This window comes from Aspergillus steynii, assembly GCF_002849105.1.
Source record: "Aspergillus steynii IBT 23096 chromosome Unknown P170scaffold_10, whole genome shotgun sequence".
Lineage (NCBI taxonomy): Eukaryota > Fungi > Ascomycota > Eurotiomycetes > Eurotiales > Aspergillaceae > Aspergillus > Aspergillus steynii.
This window is the reverse complement of record NW_020194407.1, coordinates 951,807-973,374: the sequence shown is the minus strand read 5'-3', so window position 1 is coordinate 973,374 and position 21,568 is coordinate 951,807. Positions and strand designations below refer to the sequence as shown.

The 21,568-nt window shown below is 52.0% G+C and overlaps 10 protein-coding genes across 10 annotated transcripts; 7 read left to right on the top strand and 3 right to left on the bottom strand.

Annotated features, from left to right (window-relative positions):
* Positions 1-521: 521 nt before the first annotated feature.
* P170DRAFT_450979 (PaaI family thioesterase) lies at positions 522-1,566 on the top strand (the record flags this gene model as incomplete). Its single annotated transcript, XM_024851162.1, has 3 exons — positions 522-660; positions 743-1,473; positions 1,534-1,566. The coding sequence occupies 3 exons, from the start codon at positions 522-524 to the stop codon at positions 1,564-1,566; spliced, it is 903 nt and encodes a 300-aa protein (XP_024699127.1).
* A 427-nt stretch (positions 1,567-1,993) lies between these two features.
* Positions 1,994-3,522, top strand: P170DRAFT_393810 (H(+)-transporting V1 sector ATPase subunit C; the record flags this gene model as incomplete). Its single annotated transcript, XM_024846032.1, has 5 exons — positions 1,994-2,294; positions 2,366-2,460; positions 2,519-2,610; positions 2,665-3,157; positions 3,208-3,522. The coding sequence occupies 5 exons, from the start codon at positions 1,994-1,996 to the stop codon at positions 3,391-3,393; spliced, it is 1,167 nt and encodes a 388-aa protein (XP_024699126.1). The 3' UTR covers positions 3,394-3,522.
* Positions 3,523-3,622: 100 nt separating this feature from the next.
* On the bottom strand, positions 3,623-4,708 carry P170DRAFT_514138 (adenylyl-sulfate kinase). Its single transcript, XM_024855179.1, has 2 exons — positions 4,478-4,708; positions 3,623-4,335 (listed from the first exon to the last, which is right to left on the bottom strand). The coding sequence occupies exons 1-2, from the start codon at positions 4,483-4,485 to the stop codon at positions 3,711-3,713; spliced, it is 633 nt and encodes a 210-aa protein (XP_024699125.1). The 5' UTR covers positions 4,486-4,708; the 3' UTR covers positions 3,623-3,710.
* A 1,334-nt stretch (positions 4,709-6,042) lies between these two features.
* P170DRAFT_514137 (acyl-CoA thioesterase) lies at positions 6,043-6,729 on the top strand (the record flags this gene model as incomplete). The annotated part of the gene is made up of 2 exons (XM_024855178.1): positions 6,043-6,393; positions 6,460-6,729. 2 exons carry the CDS (start codon positions 6,043-6,045, stop codon positions 6,727-6,729), a joined length of 621 nt encoding a protein of 206 aa, XP_024699124.1.
* Positions 6,730-7,169: 440 nt separating this feature from the next.
* Positions 7,170-8,098, top strand: P170DRAFT_322044 (kinase-like protein; the record flags this gene model as incomplete). The annotated part of the gene is made up of 2 exons (XM_024843318.1): positions 7,170-7,725; positions 7,794-8,098. Coding segments are annotated over 2 exons (861 nt in total), but the record flags the coding sequence as incomplete, so codon positions are not given.
* A 459-nt stretch (positions 8,099-8,557) lies between these two features.
* Positions 8,558-11,212, bottom strand: P170DRAFT_468576 (putative succinyl-CoA synthetase subunit alpha). Its single transcript, XM_024852564.1, has 10 exons — positions 11,015-11,212; positions 10,953-10,960; positions 10,790-10,903; positions 10,597-10,740; positions 10,164-10,546; positions 9,899-10,109; positions 9,235-9,848; positions 9,142-9,173; positions 8,794-9,086; positions 8,558-8,691 (listed from the first exon to the last, which is right to left on the bottom strand). The coding sequence occupies exons 1-10, from the start codon at positions 11,184-11,186 to the stop codon at positions 8,593-8,595; spliced, it is 2,070 nt and encodes a 689-aa protein (XP_024699122.1). The 5' UTR covers positions 11,187-11,212; the 3' UTR covers positions 8,558-8,592.
* A 447-nt stretch (positions 11,213-11,659) lies between these two features.
* Positions 11,660-13,125, top strand: P170DRAFT_514135 (uncharacterized protein). The gene is made up of 2 exons (XM_024855177.1): positions 11,660-12,046; positions 12,287-13,125. Exons 1-2 carry the CDS (start codon positions 11,794-11,796, stop codon positions 12,880-12,882), a joined length of 849 nt encoding a protein of 282 aa, XP_024699121.1. The 5' UTR covers positions 11,660-11,793; the 3' UTR covers positions 12,883-13,125.
* Positions 13,126-13,641: 516 nt separating this feature from the next.
* P170DRAFT_441277 (SUMO family protein SMT3) lies at positions 13,642-14,215 on the bottom strand. The gene has a single exon (XM_024850280.1). It carries the CDS (start codon positions 13,995-13,997, stop codon positions 13,671-13,673), a length of 327 nt encoding a protein of 108 aa, XP_024699120.1. The 5' UTR covers positions 13,998-14,215; the 3' UTR covers positions 13,642-13,670.
* A 253-nt stretch (positions 14,216-14,468) lies between these two features.
* On the top strand, positions 14,469-15,316 carry P170DRAFT_441276 (DUF1903-domain-containing protein). The gene is made up of 4 exons (XM_024850279.1): positions 14,469-14,614; positions 14,684-14,734; positions 14,794-14,806; positions 14,877-15,316. Exons 1-4 carry the CDS (start codon positions 14,612-14,614, stop codon positions 15,047-15,049), a joined length of 240 nt encoding a protein of 79 aa, XP_024699119.1. The 5' UTR covers positions 14,469-14,611; the 3' UTR covers positions 15,050-15,316.
* Positions 15,317-15,543: 227 nt separating this feature from the next.
* On the top strand, positions 15,544-19,407 carry P170DRAFT_441275 (nucleoporin Nup84/Nup107 family protein). Its single transcript, XM_024850278.1, has 6 exons — positions 15,544-15,683; positions 15,760-16,042; positions 16,111-18,165; positions 18,230-18,557; positions 18,617-18,741; positions 18,799-19,407. Exons 1-6 carry the CDS (start codon positions 15,624-15,626, stop codon positions 19,125-19,127), a joined length of 3,180 nt encoding a protein of 1,059 aa, XP_024699118.1. The 5' UTR covers positions 15,544-15,623; the 3' UTR covers positions 19,128-19,407.
* Positions 19,408-21,568: the final 2,161 nt, after the last annotated feature.

The following is a 21,568-nucleotide window of genomic DNA, read 5'->3' as shown; positions in this document are numbered from 1 at the left end:
TGAAGGACGAAGGATGAAGAAGACGAAAGATCCACTTCGGAGATGGAGATGGCGCCCGTCACGTGCCAGGAACATACAGCGCAAAGGCGACAAACAGGGCAAACCACGAACTGCCAAACGACACTCGATGGCTTCTTGTCCCATGGCTTCTTTGGACTTGGATCTGTCACAATCCAATGATTAATCCCACATCTGCTTCTTGCAGGCAACACCATGTCTCATCTGATTACTCATCCACTCGATCAGCCGAGGTTCGTTCTCTATTCTCCGCCTCGCCCTCCACCAATCAGAAGGCGCCAATGGTGCGCCGAAGGGCCGTTGTGATCTTCGGCGATGCATGGATGACCGTTGTTGATGAACCTAGGCACTCCGCCAGTCACTTGCCCCGGCTCACTTGAGGCTATCCGTGGCCCGGATTCCCCAATTTTCAGTCGGATCGCTCGCCCTTAAGTCGTTGGAAGGCCAAGGATTTTAGGTCTACTCCTGGTATCCATTTTCTCTGCCGAGTCCATCTCCCCGTCATGGCGCGAGTCCCAGTGTCGAGATTCTTTCGGGCGGTCCCCACTACGACCAGGCTCGGCCTCAGTTCGAATCCTACAAATATTACCCCGTGGTTCGTGCGTCTGACCCGTCAGACTCATCCTCGATTGTATTCTGCCGGTATGTATTCCTCCCCTTGATTCTTCCTCGGTGCTCCAGGCTATCCCCAGGCTTTACTGATCTCCTGAACTCCCTACTCCAGAAGCCGCTTCCTCTCCTATTCCACCTGCGCTCCCCAAATCGCAGTCCCGCTTTCGTCGCTTCGTGGGATTCACGACCATCGCCATTCTTGCGTTCTCCGCCGGTTTAGCCTATCAGACCCAGAAAACAGTTTCTCGCATGATGACGGTTGCACTTCCCACCGACGAGGAGACCCTCACTTCGTTCATCCCTCCCGATGCGATTTCCAAGGAGGTGGAGGAATTCATCCGCGACCACCCGCTCGCCGTGTCGCTGCGGGAGAACCCGGCCTTTACCGAATCGCGACCTCATCTGAAGATCCCGGAGCAGATGCGCACCCGCAATCTGACGGCCGGCACGCTTGCGGGCCCTGAAAAGATCGTGGTCCCGCCGTATATCTTCTGCGAGGAGGGTGGAAAGAGTCTGATCTCGTTGTTCTACCTGGGCTCGAATATCTGCGGTCACCCGGGCATTGTCCACGGCGGTCTGCTGGCTACTCTTTTGGATGAGGCCATGGGACGCTGCTGTTTCCCTGCTCTGCCCAACGGCGTTGGTGTGACAGCCAACCTGAGCATCGACTACCGTCGGCCCGCCATGGCCGAAGCCTACGTCGTGCTGCGCGCAGAGACGGTGAAGGTCGACGGACGAAAGGCGTGGGTTGAGGGACGCATCGAGACCCTACCTGAAGAGGGCAAGGAGCCGGTTGTCCTGGTGGAAGCGAAGGCTCTGTTTGTTGAGCCCAAGCAGGCTGCGGTACGTTCACTGACAGGATTAATATGACATGAGAAAGTACGCTGACAAAATTATTCACAGGCCATGTCGAGTCTCTACAAGGTCACCAACTAGAATATAGACAATATGGAGGGATCTAGATGGGTTCGGGGCAGGCTGGCGTATAGATGGGATTATATTTGTCATTGTATATAATTTTTGAACAGGGCACATGTCCTTGGTCTAGGATGTAAGACTAGCAAGAATAGATTTATCATTTACATATTTACATATTTCGTCGAATACTATCTAGGTTAAAGGCATCGGTGGTTACTCTTACGTAGCCTCTCGGGCGATGATCGATTGACCGCCTCCGGCCAGCTGCAGCTCCGGGACATTCGCAGTGACGGACTGACCTGCTCTCCACCTCCCTCATTCCCCGACTTCCTCAACTTCGCTCGTGTTACTCCATGCCCGCTTTGTCGAGCGCGGCAACGGGTTCTCTCTAGTTCATCTGATATTCTCCCCTGGTATTCCCTCCTCGACCACCCAACCTCTCACCATGTCGAAGACAGCCAAGTACCTCCTCGTCTCCCTCCCCACCTCCATCACTCCCTCCCACCATCGCGATGATGCCCTCGATGCCGTCTCCGCCACCGTCGCCCCGGAAAATGGATCGGTCGCTCCCTTCCCCATCCCCGAGTTCAAGATCGGCACGCTAGACGCCCTCGTGCAGCAGGCCGACGAGCTGGCCAAGCTCGAGACCGCCTGCCAGGCCGTGGTGGTGAAGGTCGGAGATGCGTTGAAGAATATCCTGGAAGGTGACGAGGCGCAGATCGATAAGATGAAGACCGTGAATGACAGTAGGTGTGCCTGTGTGTTCTGGAATAACTCGTGCCGATGAGCTGGATCGGCTAACGTGGTGGTGTTCTAGAACCGGCGGATCAGTACCTGCGGACGTTCTCGTGGAACAAGGTCAAGTATCGGGCTGACAAGTCGCTGGGTGAATTGATCGATCTTCTGCAGAAGGTATGTCTGGTCTGATCCGGGCCTACTGGGACTGGGGTCGGGGTTAACTCGCGCATAGGAGGCAGCTAGCATCGATAACGATATCCGGACGAAATACTCCCAGTACAACCAGGTGAAGGGTAACCTGGCGACTCTCCAGCGCAAGCAAACGTGCGTTCCATGGAAATAACCCCGAAGTTTGGTCCTATTCTGACACGTATGCAGAGGCAACCTATCGACCAAGTCGCTCGCCTCCGTCGTCGACCCCCGCAAAATCGTCCAAGATTCCGAATACATCGAGACCCATCTGGTCGCCGTGCCGGCTCAGCAGATCAAAGAATTCCTGAAGACGTATGAAACGGTTTCGCCGATGGTGGTTCCGCGATCGGCGACGCTGGTCGCCGAGGATGACGAGTTCACGCTGTACGCGGTCACCACGTTCCGGAAACACAGCGTGGAGTTTGTGCACAAGGCCCGTGAGAACAAGTGGATTCCCCGCGACTTCAAGTACGTTGAAGGCGGCAAGGAGGAGGAGCGCAAGGAGTTCGAGCGGGTTGGCGGCGACGAGCGCAAGCTCTGGGGTGAGACGCTGCGACTGGGCCGCACGGCGTGGAGTGAGGCAGTCATGGTCTGGATCCATGTGTTGGTTCTGCGGGTGTTCGTCGAGACCGTTCTGCGATACGGTCTGCCTCTCGACTTTGTCTGCACTATCATCCGGGTATGTCTCACTATCGAAGGGTCCTCAAGGCTAGACTAACGAGTGCATAGACCCCGAGTTCGAAACAGGCCGACAAGGCTAAACACAACCTGGACGAGAAATACTCGTACCTGGCCGGCAACGCTTTTGGCCGCGACAAGAAGGGACGGGTCAAGCGCGACGACCCCGGCGAGATGCAGGGCGAGGGAGCCGGCGAGTACACGGCGTATGTGTACTATGACTTCGAATTCAACTAAGCCGATGGAGAAACACCGTGTGAAATAATTTGTTTCTTTGCACTATTTGGCCGGTATATTTGATACCTTGCTTTTTTGGTAGCGTACCGTACATACATTTGATGCAGTTGATCTATCTACCATGACGTTGCAGACTGAACAGTAGGCATTGTTGTCCCCTTTAAAGCTACGGAGTCCATGAATGAATGAGTCAAACAAGAAAACCACACCTTCCATCTATGCATACGTACAGAAGGAACACAGGGATATCAGCGAGAAAAGAATCATAACAGCAAATCTATCTATCCTCTTTCACACCACAGCATAGAAGCAAAAATCTACTCCTTCTTAGGCAAATAACCCTGCTCATCCAAATACTTCACAATCTGCCCGACAGCCTCCTTAATCGGCAAATCGACGTTCTTAATATGCACCTCAGGCTTCAACGGCTCCTCATACGGGGCACTGATTCCCGTAAACTCCTTAATCACGCCCTCCCTGGCCTTCTTATACAATCCCTTGGGATCCCGCTGCTCCGCCACCTCGACGGGAACATCCACATACACCTCGACGAAGGGGAGACCCGTCTCCTCACCGGGCGTGGGGACCTCGTGCAGCGAGCGCGCAGTGTCACGGTCGATCCGGTAGGGCGAGATGAAGGAGGTGATGGCGATGGAGGCGCTGTCGGCGAAGAGCTTGGCGACCTCCGCGATGCGGCGGATGTTCTCGTTGCGGTCCTTCTCGCTGAAGCCGAGGTCCTTGTTCAGGCCGAACCGCACGTTGTCGCCGTCCAGACGGTAGGCGTGCACGCCCCGCTCGGCGAGCAGCTGGCGCTCCAGCTCCACGGCGAGAGTCGACTTGCCGGACGCGGAGAGTCCGGTCAGCCAGATTGTGAGGCCGCGCTGGTTGCGGAGGTTGCTGCGCTCGGCGCGCGTGAGGGCGGGCGCGTGGAAGGTGATGTTGCTGGTGTTTGTTAGTATGGAGTGTTGGAGGTGGGATGGGGATGGTGGGATGGAGGGGTGATGATGTGCTGGGATGGATGTGGTGGGGTTCGGAGTTTTCAGGGAGGAAACTGAGATGTGGTTGGGTAGGAGAGGGGACATACGTAGCCATCTTGACAGGATTGTTTCTTCCAAGACAATTGAATTGGAGGAATTGGTAGATGTGAAGGAAGAGAGAGGGAGGAAGGCAAGAAAAAGGAAGAAAGAAGTGCGTGGCGGGCCTGTCACAGGTTGACGAGCGGGGCGCTGATCGCGGGGATTGCGTGCGTGTACTTCGTCAGTGCTGCTGGCGCTACGTCTCAGCCAGGGGGCGGCGGTATTTATTCCGGAGTATAGCTATTTGCTCTGGTTTATATGGACGAGGAATTTCCTGTCTTTCTACAAGCTGACCCAAGAGATTCCCAGCATTGGCATTTCTTGCGTGACTTGACGGAATGAGGGGCAATTCTGTCCGCCGCCGATTATCGGAGCGGAATTTTGTATGCGAATATCACCATGTTGGAGAGTATATTTTGAAACAATGATAAATTTGATTTAACTATTATTCTTGATGCATGCAGTATTTTGTTCAAAAAACAGAAAGTATCTCACATAATTAAATCACATGGCCTGTGGATCTACGGAGTATATCCGGCGCCTTGATAGTCGGTCTGGGAAGGGCGATATCTATACTTGATCTTTTATTATTTACCTAATTCTGCCCTAAAACCCAAAGTGCTTTAGCTGAACAGTTTACCATTGCCTTTCTTACCTGAATTGATCCATGTAAGCCATGTCTGTATGCGTCCTAAATGACTTGGATCCTAGGGTTCCGGCTTGCACGTGGCTACGTAGACCAGCTGTGGATATTATAAACCGTCAATACTCCCTTGGAAATCTCCAATTTTAGTTGAATTAGTCAAGTCTACGTAAGCTTGAAATGAAGACCGCAAGATCCTAAGACGGAGATGTGGCATGTGGAGCAGAAGGTCAAGCCGGTTTCGATCGAAGACAAGGTTGAGGGAAGAAGCCTAAAAGACTCAGGATAGTTAGAACGAAAGAACCATGTGAATTAGACATTTCAAGCGTTTCAAGTCGGAGGAAACCCTCCCCGTGGATTTGTTACCCGATCGAATGAAGGTTCGATCTAGCTTCGAGAACTGACTGTGCATATCCTCATTCATCAATCTGCATAGCGGTCTTCCCGATATGTCTTAACATTGATCATTTGTGGCAGTTGCTTGCCCCTATCAAGGGATGTGGCCATGCCATGAGTCACAGATTGTCATTATGATCGATTTGACAGAAAATCAAGTATTCTATTTCCCATTTCGAGTCCTTTCGCTTACTTACGTTGGTTTGATTGGTCCTTGGTGAGGTAAGAAGACATTGCAGCCTTTTCGAACCCCGTCGGCAAACTTTGTATAAACCTTGGCCAGGTGACAGTTGTAGATTATCAATTTAGGCTCTAGACTTATTGAGGATGTAAGTGGCATCATAGCTCGGCTGTGACCTTGCTAGTACATGACAGGTCTCTTAAGTTTTGGCTCCAGGCATAGATATAAATACCTGGTCTAGCGGCTTGTGGAAGTCTCTATGAGAGGGACGAATTAGCCTCTAGGATCTTCTATTCTTCAGCCTACCTGTTTCAAACCAGCCAGTTTGGATAACCTTTTGAATTCGGTTTATCATGCCTCAATTCAAAACTGCCCTCGAGGCATCTTCGTATTTTCACCCGAATCAATGTGAAGCCTTCCATCAACAGGTCCAAGAAACAATCCGAAAGATGCTCGAACAGGGATATGAGTATCCCACTCTTACTCAGTACAGCGTTGCCTGGGCCGAAGATCAAGATCCCTTTGGGCATGTCATGTGGCAAGCCTACGGTCACATCTGCGCGCAGTGCTTCAATCGCGTCGTGGAGTCCTTTCAAGAGCATCTTGGGGATAAATTCCAGGACTTCATGACCGCTCGCGGGATTAGTGCCATGAGCACGAGAATCACGATGGATGTGAAAAGGGTGGTGAAGTATCCTGATTTGGTATGTCGGATTTCTCAAAAAGAAAATAATCAAGGATAGGGGCAACATGACTGACTTCATTTCCAGCTTATTACTGGGGCTCGCATCTCAGAGGTCCATCCGGATCGTTTCCTCTGGCGTTTCTCGGTGTGGTCAACGAAGCAGAGAGCTGCTGTGGCCGAAGCAGAAGGATGGACGGTTTTCTTCGATCATCGGACGGGGAAAAAGGCTGATTTGCCACGTGAGGGGGGAGTTTATGCCAACTTGCATGCGGCATTGGTAAGACGTGCGGAGGAATCCACGCAGGTCAGAAGGAAATGGGAAGAAAACCGGAAAAGCAGAAGGGCGAATCTTTGATTCAGTTGAGGTGTAAACACAGCTTGCAAATTGGCGGCTGTTCTTGTTGATTGCTTCTTGCCTATCAGTTTCTTTACTATTTTAATCGGTATACTCTGGATGATTGAGCTTGTACAATAAACACTGTGTCTGAATGTATAGTATTTCCTTGAACTGTATTCATTCCATCTCGATGTGGATCGAACCAGATCGACAAATGGGGAGAATCCATCTGCTGCTGAATCCAATCATATGCGATCATCGGCAACTTTGTATCAGCATTGACGACATTGCTGCAAGGTTCGAGCATATCCATGCGTTTTGAAATTCTATACAAATGACTTAAATGTGAACATGGCAATGCCAGTATTACAGCAGCTGAAACTAAGATATTATTCTCTTTATCGAAATCCGGTAGGACAATTCTCCCAACAAACAGAGAACAGAGACAAGATACAATACCTACTCCTCAGTCAACAATGCCTCCTGAAGACCGCTTAGGTCTTCGCTTAGCCAATCAGATTGAACTCAAAAGTGTGTTGGGCAATGATAGTCTGGCTAATTCGATATATACCGGTATAGATATTCAAACCAAAAGTGTCTACGCTGTGAAAGCTTTTTCGAAAATCAGTTCTGATCGCAACGGGCAACGAGAGTTGAGGCTTCACCATATAGCCAGTGAGCATCGCAATGTTCTTCAATTGGTCCGTATCATAGACGCGCCTGATTGCATGTACTCTGTCATGGAATTTTCCCCAGAGGGCGACCTGTTTGACAACATTACCGCGAAGAGCATGTATAGTGGAGATGATTCCTTGATCAAAAAAGCTTTTATCCAGATTCTGAATGCTGTTCGCTTTTGCCACGCTCATAAAATTTACCATTTTAATATCCAACCAGAGAGCATCTTGGTCGCCAATCAAGGAAAGACCCTCAAGTTATCCAGCTTTGAATTCGCGACGACAGACTATTTTTCGACCGCATTCAACTATAAGCGCAATTTCTACGTATCCCCAGGTGAGTTTAGATTGCTCTATCATTGCCGCTAGCCATAGTGTCACTAATACCCTCTCCTTCCTGCAAAGAATCTCTACGGACAGACCAGGGACCAGACGCATGTTATTTCTCAGCCCCTCATGATGTCTGGAGCCTTGGTGTCGTCCTCATCAACTTGATTTGTGGCCGCAACCCGTGGAAACTGGCATCCGTGGAGGATGCCACGTATAAGGCCTACTTAGAGGGCCCTGGGTTTCTGAGAACGATACTGCCGCTATCCAACGATATTATGCGCTTCTTAAACCGCGTCTTTGAAAGCGATGCCAGTAAAAGAATCGGTATCCTAGAGCTTCGAGACTGGGTTTATAGATGCCCTTGTTTCACCGTGGAGCCTGCGCCTATGGCGCCTTCTCAATCATCTACATCTCTGGATGCCAAAGACTTCCCAGAACATGAAGACTTGGCGAGAAGCGAGCCTGAAATGGACGGGGCATCTCAGGACATTGGCAATTTATTTGACGAATTGTCGGAACTTGAAAAATTATCTGAACTTGTTTCATCCATCGAGCATGACGAATTGGTCAGAATCAAACCTGAACTGGACCGGGCATCTCAGGGACTTGACAATTTAGTTGACGAGTTATCTGAACTTAATTCATCCATCGAATAGCTATTGAAGTTACTGGGCCCATGGAAGGTTAAATGCCATCTGATCTCTAGTTCTCCAGAGTTTTACCATGAACGCAGAAATATCAATTGACTGGTATATAGACCAACATCAGAACAAAAGCAGGGCTCATGCAGTTCATATAAAATATCTATATTGAATGTGTTCTATACCTTGCCATCTACGGCTATATCACTCATCCAATGGAAGAATACACTTTATCATGCGCTAGAGGGCTTCCCTCCAGCAAGACTAATCACTTTCTTCGCCGCATCTTCAAATTTATCAAACGCGTGAAGAGGCAGACCACTCTCGGCAATCTACACTCAAGCATCAGCATCGGCCATTCCTCACACCAACCCAACAAAGACCGGACAGGGAATTAAAAACCAAATAAAAATAAAGGGAAAAAAAAAACTCACCATCTTCTGCCCCTCCTCCTCATTCGTCCCCCTCAGTCTCACCACAACAGGCACACTCATTTTCAAGTCCCGGAATGCCATGATAATGCCCTCAGCGATCATATCGCACCGCGTCAACCCACCAAAGATATTCACGAAGATGGCCTTCACGCGCGCGTCGGAGACGATGATCCGGAACGACGACTTCACGGTCTCCGACGTGGCTTTTCCGCCGGTGTCGAGGAAGTTGGCGCAGTGGCCGCCGTGGAGTGTGAGTGCGTCGACGGTGTTCATTGCCAGGCCGGCGCCGTTTACTGGATGGTTGTTAGCTTGGTTGGTTTAGAGTAACGAGAGATATGGCTGGCTTACCGAGGGTGCCGATGCTGCCTTCACCGTCGAGTCTGGTTTGAGTTTTGTAAGTTTCACGGTATGGCTCAGATGGTTATTGAAAGGGGGGCGTACTTGACATAGACAATACCATCTTTCTCCGCCTCGACTTCCTCGGGGACTTCTTCGGCGGGGTTTCGCAGTCGATGCACCTCGTCTTGACGGCCAGAGCTTCTGAATGCTGCGTCGTCGAAGCCGAACCGCGCTCCTCGTACTTCCAAGCCTTGCGCGGAGGGGTTGGCTCGGACTTCGAGTAGATATGCCTCTTTTTCCTTGAAGATCTGCCACAGGGCTTGGACTAGCTCTGCTAGTCCTGCGCGTGAAGTTTCGGGAAGTTGTAATTGGGATGCAATAGTTTCAATCAGAGGGTTAGAGTCATTGAATTCTGTAGTGTTGTAGGGGAATTGGAAACGGCCTGTCTGCGAGGGGTCGAATTCTGCGCTGGTGGAGGTCAGGATGCACGGTGTGAGTGCTGTTCTATCCACGGTCAAGGACAGGAATATATCCGAGGCGGAAGGGGGTGCGTCGTTGGTCGGGATGGATTTCTGTTTAAGCATGTCGAGAGCTTGGAATTGTTTGACGTAGAGGGAGCGAGCCTGCGACTGTGGGAGTAGCTGTGGCTTGGTCTCTCTGGGGAAAACACGCCTCATAGTATGGAGGCCTCGTTTCTGGTTTGCTGGGTTGGTGGACTATATTTTATTAATCCCTTTTAGTTGATTTCTCGTTTGTTGCTACTTACTGTTGCGCCTTGGGCACGCGCTCGGGTACTAAATAAGGACTTCATCCCCTCTCCGAAGTCCTCGGGGTGGTTAACCATAACTGCCCCGGCATTCTCTAGAGCCTTGTATTTGACACTCGCAACTGGCTCTCCGGGTGCTGTCCAAGCTCCGGCATGGCCCATGATACGGCCTGGAGGTGCGTATCGGCCGCCGACAAGAGCCATAATGGGCCTATTGCACATCAGCGATATTCGTTTGAGCTACGAGCAAGGCTCAATGACTTACTTTGGGTTGGCGGTCCTCCGATGATAGTCTTTGATCCATTCCGCAGCATCAATTTCCGCCATTCCACCAATTTCACCGACAAGGATGATTCCCTCGGTGTCGGGGTCATTCTCGAAGATCTTCAACGCATCAACGAAGTTAGTCCCGGCCAGGACATCGCCTCCCATACTGATGCAAAGACTCTGGCCCAGACCTGCCCGCGTGGTTGATGCAACGGTCTCATAACTCAGGGTGCCCGACTTCGCCACGATGCCGACATTGCCGGGAGCGAAGCAGGGTAGGGGCTGGAACCCAATGCGGCATTTCCCAATGGCTGAGATAATTCCGGGACAGTTTGCTCCAACTAGCCGCGTCTTGGATTGAGTTTGGAGCATGGAGTGGATCTGGAAATTAGGTTAACATCTGGTCTCTCCATGATATCGATACGACCTGCCCTTAAAATGTCATGAATAGGAACGTGTTCGGCTACAGCTACGACGAGAGGAATCTCTGCCTCAATTGCTTCTTCCACTGCCTTGGCCGTGGAGTTTCCCGGCACGTAGATCGCCGATGCATCGGGCTTCGCTTTTTCTTGGGCCTGTGGCGATGAGTCGGGTGATCGTGGAATGGGGACTAGAAGAACATACCGCACGAACGGAGGGGAAGACAGGGAGTCCAAGGTGTTCATCATCTACTCCTGGCTTGACACCCCCCACAATCTTGGTTCCCCACGCTAGGGACTCTTTTACATTAGCAGTGGCCTATGCTCGTTAGCACCCGATGCTGTCAATTACGGGGCTGCTGCAGTACTTGTTTGCCTATGAATTGTCAGCAACTATGGCCTGTCAGAAACTATCTATATCCGCTCTTACCTGTAAATCCCTGAAACAACACCCTCGTATGGGCCCCGATCTTCAGGTTCGGCAGCGTGTCTGCGTAGCTATACCTCGGTCCTAATGTGGAAAACTGATTCAGTCTCTTCACGGGCGTTTGCCAAAGAGACGTTCTCCGCGCCCGCGCGGGAAGAGCATATAAGCCAGTCATGGTGCAATTGCGACGTGGGATTGATCTCAACCCTGGGTATGGAGAGGAGAGGAGATGAAGTTGACCTCGGGAGAAGACGCCTTTAAACGGACAACCCGCCGGTCTCGGAGTTTTGTTGCCGGTGGTTTCCGAGGAGCCGGGGTTTACGAGATGCACGGTGATTGGCTCTCTCGGAACCGCGCTTTCTTGGCATAACTGCTCACGTGCATGGTGTAAGGCAGTCAGGCAGTCAACAGGATATTGTCCGGACAGCTTGCAGGAGTCGAGGTTTTTTGCTTTATACTGAATCAATCAGCTATAGTCGAGCACGAAATTTGCATTCTACAGTAGCATGGAGATCTACTTCTACTACCATCATCACTAGCTCACCCAAAAGTAAGTGGCGCTAGCATCTCTATCCAATGGCCCTGGCCTCATGCACGTCATGGAATACTCCGTCGACCAACACCACCTCCAGCAGACCTGCGAGATATCCAAATCCCAGGCCTGATGCGCGTTCACCCGCTCAAAAACATGCCCACCCCCCTGCACCGATCAACATCCCCTACGGTCCCAACGACAGCCACCGACCAGCGGATGAAACGCGATCACCAGCAGCGCGGAGCCAATGACGAGAAGCAGCCGAGGCAAGGCGGGGTTCGGCTTCTCCACGCCTGACGCCATCCACTTTGTTCTCTTGTGCTCGCTATTAATATCTCCCTCTCCAGGTTGTTCTCGACCGGCTATCGATTTCCGTCCGCCGTCGCTTTTTACGGAGAACTTACTCACCGTTCCATCGCTACGGTCCACTGTGGCCCAGCCCAATCCGATTCCATCTGGCAGGTCGATTGAATCCACCCGTCTGGAATCGCTGCGTGTGGGTGTGTGTTTTTTCTTTCCTCTTTTCTTCGCCAGGAGCTCCTTCCTCTGATCTTCCTTCCTCTATCCTCTAATCCTCCTTCGTCTGTGACCGTTTCTTCTATATATATCTACTATCTATCTAGCTACCTACCTCCCCAGTTAGCTAGTTCAATTGCCCCAATCCCTCCATCAAACCACAACTCAATCCATCAATCATCAACCACTCAACTAACGCCCTCTTCCTCTCGTCCCAATGTCAGCCTCAGCAGCAGCAACATCCGAGCTCCACTCGTCTCTGCGCGATCTCTCCATCGCCCAAACCCCCGTAAAGGATATCCCCCGCCCAACCGTGACCACAAACATGTCAAGCAACAAGCCTGCTGCATCGAAGAAGAAGCCCGCGGCCCCCGTCGCCGACTCCTGGGAAGACGAAGCAGACGACTCCGAGTCTTCTCCAGACCTCGACTCCCCAGCCCCAGACCAAGACCCGGCCACCATGCTTTCTCCCTCCGTCACGGCCGCCGAGGGCCCGCTAGATCCCCCTCCCACGCCCATCTCGCCGCAGACGTCGCAGCCGTGGGTTGCAACCCCCGCGTACGCGAGCACGGGGCCGTCGTCGTCCACCTCGTCCGGTGCGAGGTCGCCCACGCGCAGGCCGGAGAAGCAGACGGCTGTCGCGGGGCGGATGATTGCGGGGGCGTTGGGCATGCGGGCGCCCAAAAGGACGGAGGAACAGCGCGCGTATGACCGCTCCGTGAAGGAGCAGGAGATTCGGCGGCGGAATCGCGAGCGGGAGGAGGCGGCTAAGGCCAAGGAGGATGAGGAGCGCGCGAAGGCCGCGGTTTGGGATGAGTGAGCTCGAGCTCCTTACTATTACTACGACTTATAGTACTTATAGTACCTCACTTCATCTTTGGTGGTTTCTCTTGTTTTATATTTTTACCTTCGCTGTCTGTCGGTCTCTGTTTATATATTTGGTTTACAGTGGGGTTGTTTGATGATTCTTTCGCTCTTGGGATTGGGTTGGGTTGTAATCGTATACTTATTAGGGGTTTTGGGATGAGTGGCTGCTATGCTATTAACGGGTGCATGGAAAACGTCGATATTACTAGGTAGTCTACAATGAACTAGAAAAGTTTTCAGATAGAAAAAGACATCCTATTCTCTTCCATAGGAGTCTGCAGGTTTTTAAGTTGCTCAGATACAAGTAGAATCTCTTGAAAAATAGAAAAAGAAAAAGACCAAATCAACCAGGCATAAACGAGCCTTGAATCATGAATTCCGTGAGACGTCAACAACTTGCTTTTCTTGCTCTTTTTTTCAGGTCTAAAAAGCCAGATCAGGCATGTTGTCCAGGGTATGAAAAGACATCATCCGTCCGTCCGTCCTTGTCAAGCCGGAACTTGGGAACACCATAGCGCCCGTCTCGTATGCGAGGAAAACAAAAAGAGAAACATCGGAAAGCGTCAGAGAGAAAAAAAATATGATGAGAAGAGGATATCGAACGTGTCAACACGAGACGTAGAGGATGAGATGAGGAGCTTAGACGCAGCGATTCAGAAGAAAAAAAAAAAACAGACAGAACGAAAGGATCAAAAATCGTCCGCCATCTAGTCTAGCCTCCGATCTGCTCCTGGTGGACCTCTAGGGTATCGCCGTCGGCCATCTCGAGCTGTCAAGGATCAAACGGGTTAGTGGAAAGAAGGCCAGGTGGAAGGGAGGGTGGAGGGAGGAATTGCGACAGCGACGGCAACATACGGTATCGGGGGTGTCCTCTGGGCGCACACGGGTGCCGTCGAAGAGGAAACGCACGGTGGAAAGCTGCTTTCCTTGACGGTCGCAAAAGGCATCCATGAGCTTCTTCAACTGGGTGGAGCGCTTGATCTTGAAGAAGACCTCGTTGTTGTTGTCCGTGACCTTGATGTTCAAGTGCTCAACGGGAGCGTCGGAGGGGGGGACGGAGTCGGACATTTCGGCGCGAGGAGTGGGATAATCGTGCGAGACGAAGGGATCTTCTGTTGGAATGGCACAGATGGGCCTGTCAGCCTGGTGTCCGGAGAGAAAAGATTCAACCATCTTCGTCGCAAATCGCAAAGAGGAAGAGGGGAACAAGTGAGGTGAGGCGAGGCGAGATGAGACGAGGTGGGAGATGGGGAGGGTGGCAACTTACCTGGGCGATCTGAATGATTCCGGGATGGCAATGAGACAGGTTCCGAGCTAGTTTGCAGGCCGATAGGAAAGATGGAGGGAGGAGTAGGAGGGAGAACAGGAGAGGCAGAATGAGAGACCGGAGGTGTGAATATCATGGCTGAGAAGCCAATGGAACCCCACCAGCGGAGAGTCTTCGGATTATCTGTTGTTGCGCTGCAGAGCGGAAGGCGGTGAGGTGCAGGAAGTTGGGTGGGATGCGCTGTTGCTGCCATCACTTTGCTTGCTTTCCTCTGCTGTTTTCTTATGATTGTTGGTCACTCAAACCTGATTGGGACAAAGAAACTGCAGCCTTACAATAAAGGAAAGACTGGAGTCTAGTGAATAATTGAAGTTTCCTTCACTGGCCGCATCATCTTGCTGCTCACTATTACATCATGGTAAGAACATTCCGGCATACAGAGTAACAGAAGTAAATTGAATGGTGAATGAATGACTGGTAACTTCAGGGAAATATGAAAGAGGATTTGGCCTACGATCCCCCTTGTCATCCACGAGCAGTAAGTATTGATTGCCTGCCGTTTGGCAGAAATCAAGTGTAATGTTGACCGTTGAGCAGTGTGCTATCCAAGGTATATTTATGGACATCGATACTGCAGCTAGCCCCGGCACTGCGATCCTGCCATTGCTAACCCGTCCCAGCCTGCCTGACAAAAAACTCTTACCAGGAGTCTAAGTGCCAGTCGCAAATCAATGCTCTGTACGAATGCTGCAATGCGTTCTACCAGGACCGCGGGGAGGACGCGAAGACCCCGAGCTGTCCGAAATATAGCCTGCTGAAGCTGAAGATGAAGCAACGGGCGCAGGAGTCCTGATTACGATTTACTGTGTTTCTTGGTCTTCGGTTTGAGGCGATCATCCATGGCCTGTACATAGCATCGTGGCACATAAGCGTAGAATAGATCCGAAGCGATTCGGTTAGATCCCACCGGCAAGGGACGGGGATTGAAAATTCGGGATGTGGCAATTCCTTTGCAGCTAAGCCCTCACGTTGAGAATCAAAAGCTAGGCTAGTTGGGAATTGCCAGAATTACTCTAAGACAATCGTGAGCACGCAGAGAGGCCGTTTTGACCTGGACGAAGATTGAAGCTGCTCGTCCCGAGACTCTAATGACTGCCTAAATGACATTGAAGAAAGAAAAGAAAGAAAAAAGAAGAGAAAAAGCGACGGGAAAATCCGAGGTTTTTCAATGCGTGCGCTGGTCCGCGCTAAGCCGCTTCGGGCGCTAGTGGCCCGCCGGCGCCAAAACACGCGGAAAGAGGAAGAAGTTCGCTGCGCTTCGGCTGTTCTTCTCCTCCCCCCAATCCCTTCGGACGCACGGCTTCTTGCGACGCTCCCGTTTCTTGGAAGCGCTTCTGATCTCGTCAGTCACGCCGGCCGTGCTTCTCATGGCTCCCTTGACGCGAGCTACGGGCCCGTCCGGTCCCGCCGGTTTTGCCCCCGTCAACGTGAGTACTGAGGTTTTGTTTTTGCCCTGTCTCGGGGAGCTTACCTAGCTGACCTGGTCCATCCCTCACCTTCTAGTCCTCTCAGCCATTTTCCTCGAATGGCCATGAGGTCATCGACCTCGATGACGATGACGACGACGAAGGCGATGATCAAGTTATGGACGAGAGTGAAGATTTAGACACCAATGAGGACGAGGACGAGGATGACGACGTCGAAGAGGAAGAAGAAGATGAAGACGAGGAAATGGATGAGACGGAGGACGGAGAGGACGAGTCCCAGGACGACTACGGCGAGGAGACAAACGGCCTGAATGGTAGTGAGTCGCCTTTGGATCTGGCTCCCGCCCCCAACGGTCTCAGTATGTGCCCTGGCTCACTAAGTATTTCCTCCCCATGCCTTGGGTGCGAATGGCTGACTCTGTGCAAGAAATCGCGAACATCACCGCTCCCGAACTGTTTACATCCGCAGGTGCGCAAGAAGCGCTGCACCCCCTTCGCCGCACCGCCGACCGAGTAACGCGCCAGATCGAGGCTTTCGCGGAGAAGTTGGATCGCTTCAAGCAACAGGGCAGTCGCTCCGATGAATTTGGGAATTACCAGGCTGCCTACCAGCTGGTGAAGAACTACCAAACTATCGCGCAGGACGCCATCAACGACATCTCCAAGCAGAGCACCTTGCGACGAGCCAAAATGGGCTGGAACTCGAGCCGAACCAACGGATCCTCGCATGACCCCAAGATCGAGGAGGAATTGCAACGTCTGCAGTTGGAAGCAAACACTTGGCAGCTTTTACTCAATCTCATTAGCGTCAACGATCCTCCCAGCATAGCCAGCGCCAAGAAAACCCAGGAGACCGCCTTCCAAAAACTCCACCGCTACTCGTCCGATCGCGAAATCTGGGAGCAGTTCTTGGATGCGGACCACTACGCGCTCGAATGTATGGTCATCATGAAATGGCTGGAGGCCACCGCAAGGTCTTCCAGTCAGGACATCGACTCCGTCATGTCTGAGCTGGAGAAGCAGGCCGAAAGAGGAGAGGGGTTGTGGACACATGGTTGGCTCTATACGAAGGAGGCCATCAAGGGCCAGAAGCGGCTCAGGGCCTGGCCACAACCCATTGAACCCAATGACCCCGGAATCACGACGTCTCTCCTGAACTCGGAGAAATCAGAGCCCCTGATCACGCAGTTGGACCCCGATGCCATCACTCGCCAGAGACACAGCCTCCAGAAGCAGGACCAATTCCACGAGCGTGCCACGTGGATGGCGTGCTGGAAGATGCTGCGACAAGGGGAGGATTGGACTCGGATCCGTGAGTGGGCACATGAACGTCTGGAGAATTGGCGCGCAGTTAGCTTGTGCGGATCCAGCGTTGATAAAAAGGCGCATGATGTACGAACGCCGGTCGATGATGGTGCTACGCGCATGATGAACCACCGGTCCCAGAACACCTGGCGCGCCGCCTGCTCTGCGCTTGCACGGAACCAGCACGCTGAGGATTTCGAGCGCGCCGTTTATGGACTCCTTAGCGGCGAGACGGAGGCCGCCTTCAAGGTCAGCCAAAACTGGGACGACTACATCTACGTCTACCTCAATAAGGTCGTGCTCTCTCGCTACCAAGGGTTCTGTAAGCAATTCCAGCGAAAGCTGACCTACTCGCCCACAACTCCCGTGGCATTTGTGCCCGAACCGGCCGGCTACGCGGACGTGAACAAGTTCGTCCTGTACACCAAGGGCAACGAGCGCGTTGGGGTCGAGGCGCGCAATCCCTATCGCACCATCCAGGCTGCGATCATCGGCAAAGGATATGACGGTTTCTTCCATTCCCTGGCCAAGGCGGTTTCGCAGGCGGCGGCGAGCAAACCGGAGTCGACAACCTTCGTCCCCGATCTGTCGCCAACTCACGTCGAAGACTCCCTTCTCATCACGGCCGAGGATGGCGACGCCCTGCGGATCGCCACGCATCTCTACGTTATCGCCAACTCCCTGGGAGACGTCCGGACGGATTCTCAGTTTTCCGACGTCGCGTCCGTGAACGTGATCGGGTACATCGCCAATCTCGAGGAGGAAGGCCTCTTCGATTTGATCCCCTCCTATGCATCTCTGTTACCGAGAAACATGGCACACTCCGTTCTGGGGCAAGTCTTGATTGAAATCGTTGACCCGCGGGAAAGGAAGCTACTCGTCAGGCTCATGGAAAAGCATGCCATTGACGTCGAGGCTGTGCTTCAGGACCAATGGAACTGGATCAGCGACAGTGTCTCTTCGGTGGAGCATCAAAGATCTCGCAAGACGTATCCCAAGGTGGTTATTCGAAAGGATGGAATCCGCGAGCTCGCCCCTGTCAAGAAAGATCTCATCGGCACCGATCTCTCCGGCGCCGACGAGCGAATCATCCGCAGCCTCGAGTGGCTCCGTTATGTCGATGGACAATGGGGGAGGATCTGCCATCTTGGTGCTCAGCTCTATAAGCAATTCTACCGTATGTATTTCCCCAGTCCCAGCACCGACATTGCCAGCCTTTGCGGCTATTAACTCTTGAATAGTTAGTGGCAAATTTTCGGCTGCTCGAGAATTGAGTCACCGCATGAGATTGTCTGATGTCTCGCGCGAACTCTTCGGATTCGATATCACCGAATTCCCTGTCAGCGTTGTGGATGGGTTGGAGTCGTCTATTGCCGAGCCCACCAGTCCGACGAAGTCTAGATTATTTGGGTCTCACCGACGCAGCCGGTCTGCCACGAATGGGGTTCCGTCGAGTGGCGAGACCAATGTTCTTATTCAACAGTCACGACTCATGCGAGAATTGGAAGAATTGGTGCTGGGCTTTGAAGCCTTGGAGAGCTTTGCTATTACATATGAGAAGGTCGATAAGTAAGTTTGGCCGAGTGACATTTTGCGCCGGCGACACGTTCTAACCACATCGAAAACAGGACTAAGCACCGACGCGACTCTGGTACCGTCCATGAACTGCGGACGGCGCTTCAAGAAGACTTAGATGAAATCGCCTTGCACGTTGATGCAGTGTTGGATGAATGGCTGACCATTGCTGCGGACGGTAGGCTTTCATACCCTTGTGTTGAATGGTCGAACTCGAGACTAACAGGCCTTGCAGAGAACGAACATGCTCAGCTAGAGGAGATCCGGAACACCTACATCCCGGAGTTGTTCCTCGATTACCATGCTGCCCTCTACTACTCGGCACGTATCCTGACCAGCGACAACCTGGTGCAGTGCATGAACCTGGGGATCCAGCTGGCCGAAAACGAGTTCTTAACCCGCTGCTTCATCACGTCCCGTCGGATGAGGGAGCTGGTCGAGGCTCTGGCTCTATCCAGCAAAGCCATGGTCAACACAGGCGCGGACCCCGGCAAGAGACTCTTGGGCGGTGAATCGCTGGGAATTTGGAACGTCGCCTTGCCCGAAGACGCCGGGGCAGCCTGAATGTACTGTACGATGCGTTGGAAACCGGGGCCTTGTATACTATCCCCATGCCATTCTGCTTTTTGTTTATGTTTCTTTCCCCCCATCTTTTGTCTGAATATGAATTGGCAGGAAGGGGGTGACCGGTAAAAAAAGCCCCAACTGATTGCATTGGTCTGGATTTATGAGGAGTATTTCTTCAGGGCGCTTTGATGGAGACGGTTGTTATTTATTCTATTTTTTTAAAGCTCAACTGCATACAAGAAGAAGAAGTGACACTTCAGCTGTCACCTGACTCAATCACGATTCTCCTTTCCCCAGTGCCAGTGCCTTATTAATTGATTTCGATCCGAGACAAAGAACAGGATCATATTATCGGACATGGCGACATGGATGCATCTAGAAGGTCGCACCATTTCCTACCGTAAATCAGAAACAGGATTTAAATAAAAAGCCACGGTTTCACAGCCTGCGCTCTTTGTTGCTTCGTCCTACCCTACCTACCCTAGCTAGCCTAAGTAGATACCCCATCCTTAGTACCTAGACCTGTCCTCCCCCATGCTTATGCTTCGCTGTACTCCGTGCAACGGGATGTAGCATTGTCGGTGCCTCACGTATGGATGTAGATATCCATGTCGATTGCAACTGTCTACCGGAGTACCTAGTCTCCTGTCTGCTATTTTGGTTCTGATAGGACTTATTTTATTTGTAGGACTTGGTGGTGTTTGTTGGGCTTGGGCCTGGCCTTCACCGACTGACTGGGTTGCATCAGACCGCCTCTTATGGTGTTTATGGTAGGGTGGAAAGCAGGGACGAGAGGGGTGTGGGGTTTGATTGATTTACAGAGTTAGTTTGGGTGGCGAGGTAGGTATTTGGGGTTGGGGGTGTGATAGTTTGTTTCATTATACCTAGTACCTGATGCGGTAGAGGGACTCGGATATCGACATATACTAGGTACGGAGGAACGGGTATGTGCTGCGTAATGTGATTGCAAGAAAGGCATTGTCTGGTTGGACGAGAGTGCGATAATAATGATGTCAATTGAGGCTTAGCTATCTTACCAGAAAGGCAACCGAGGACAAGATTAAGGTGTTGTGGGTAGGTTTGAGCCCGTTGTGCTTGGGAAAGTCTGTTCGAGCTTGATCATGATGTTGTCCATGGATATCCGAATATTATCCAATGGGTGTATGTATGGAGTACGGGATTGCCCAGCAATTGCTAAGGAATTGATAACCCCCGCCGGATGGAAGGCATGTCGCTCATAATACATTAATCATGCCATGAGTGATTCCGAGACCGGTCAACCGACTATCTCCAATTCCAGTCCCTGGTAACCCAGCCATCGTCACTACGTCACCCACATACGCTATACGCTACTCCGTATCTCGACCGACTCCGTAAGACGCACGGATATCAGGTCCACTACTCCGGAAGTTCGCCTCATTTGCAGCCGTATTCGTAAGTCGGGTAGCTGTAAGTGTAACGGTTCAGGTGCTGTTGGAGTAGACAGGGCTAGTCCAGCCTAAACAAGGCGGTCATCTAGTAGCTACTAGCTCGAGTGTCAAATCATGTCATCATCATTTGGTCTGTGGTACGGAGGACGCATCAGCGCCTCCTCGACCTGGGGACATGGTTCCATCGGTTGAACTGACGTGCTGTGGATATGACCGACGAGAGGTTGATGAGGGTTAGCACTAATTCCGACCGACCAGGAACAGGAGAGCTCCGGATCACCAGTCGCCCGATAGGAGAGAACGGACGAGAAAAAAGAAAACGAAAAAAAAAGGCCGCAAAGAAAGGAGGCCAGAACGCCCGGTTGCGAGAGGGTCGACGTGGGATGGGTCCTGCACCGCCCATTTGCCAAGCCCCACCGACCCTAATTCCTCCGTCACGCATTTTTATTGATCATCGTCGAAGTTTTTTTGACACCGTGGACCTGGAGATCATTCGGCTGGTTCCTCGGTCGCCTGGAAGACCGTCGTCTGTCTGTTGCTGCTCTGCCGTAAGCGAGGTCGGGATTTCCCCATTCCCCCGTTTGGTCTCCGGAGACGCGCTCTGGAACGGGCAGCGCTGGGAGTTGATATCTCGGGATGCCAGACTTTTAAAGTTCCGGTGGACACGCACTGCATTAGTGGCGGCGGGGAGTCGAATAGTCAATTCGTGATGACTCGGTTGGACTCGCAGTCACATCCCGGAGACTTCTGCGAGTCGCCGACTCCTCCGTCAGTCGTGCTCCGGATATCGAACTCCTCATCGGGTGGAGCCCCTTTTTGGTAGGATCCCTTACGGAGTATGATTATTATACTATCGACCGTGATTGATCCGTCGCTTATGCCTACCCTGGGCTAAAATTGCATGTTGGTTGGTTGGGATTGGAGAACTCCTACGGAATCAGCCGATTTCGATCCGTACGGTCGGTGAATTTGTGAAGATTGAACGTCCGCCCGTCCATAAAGTGGCGG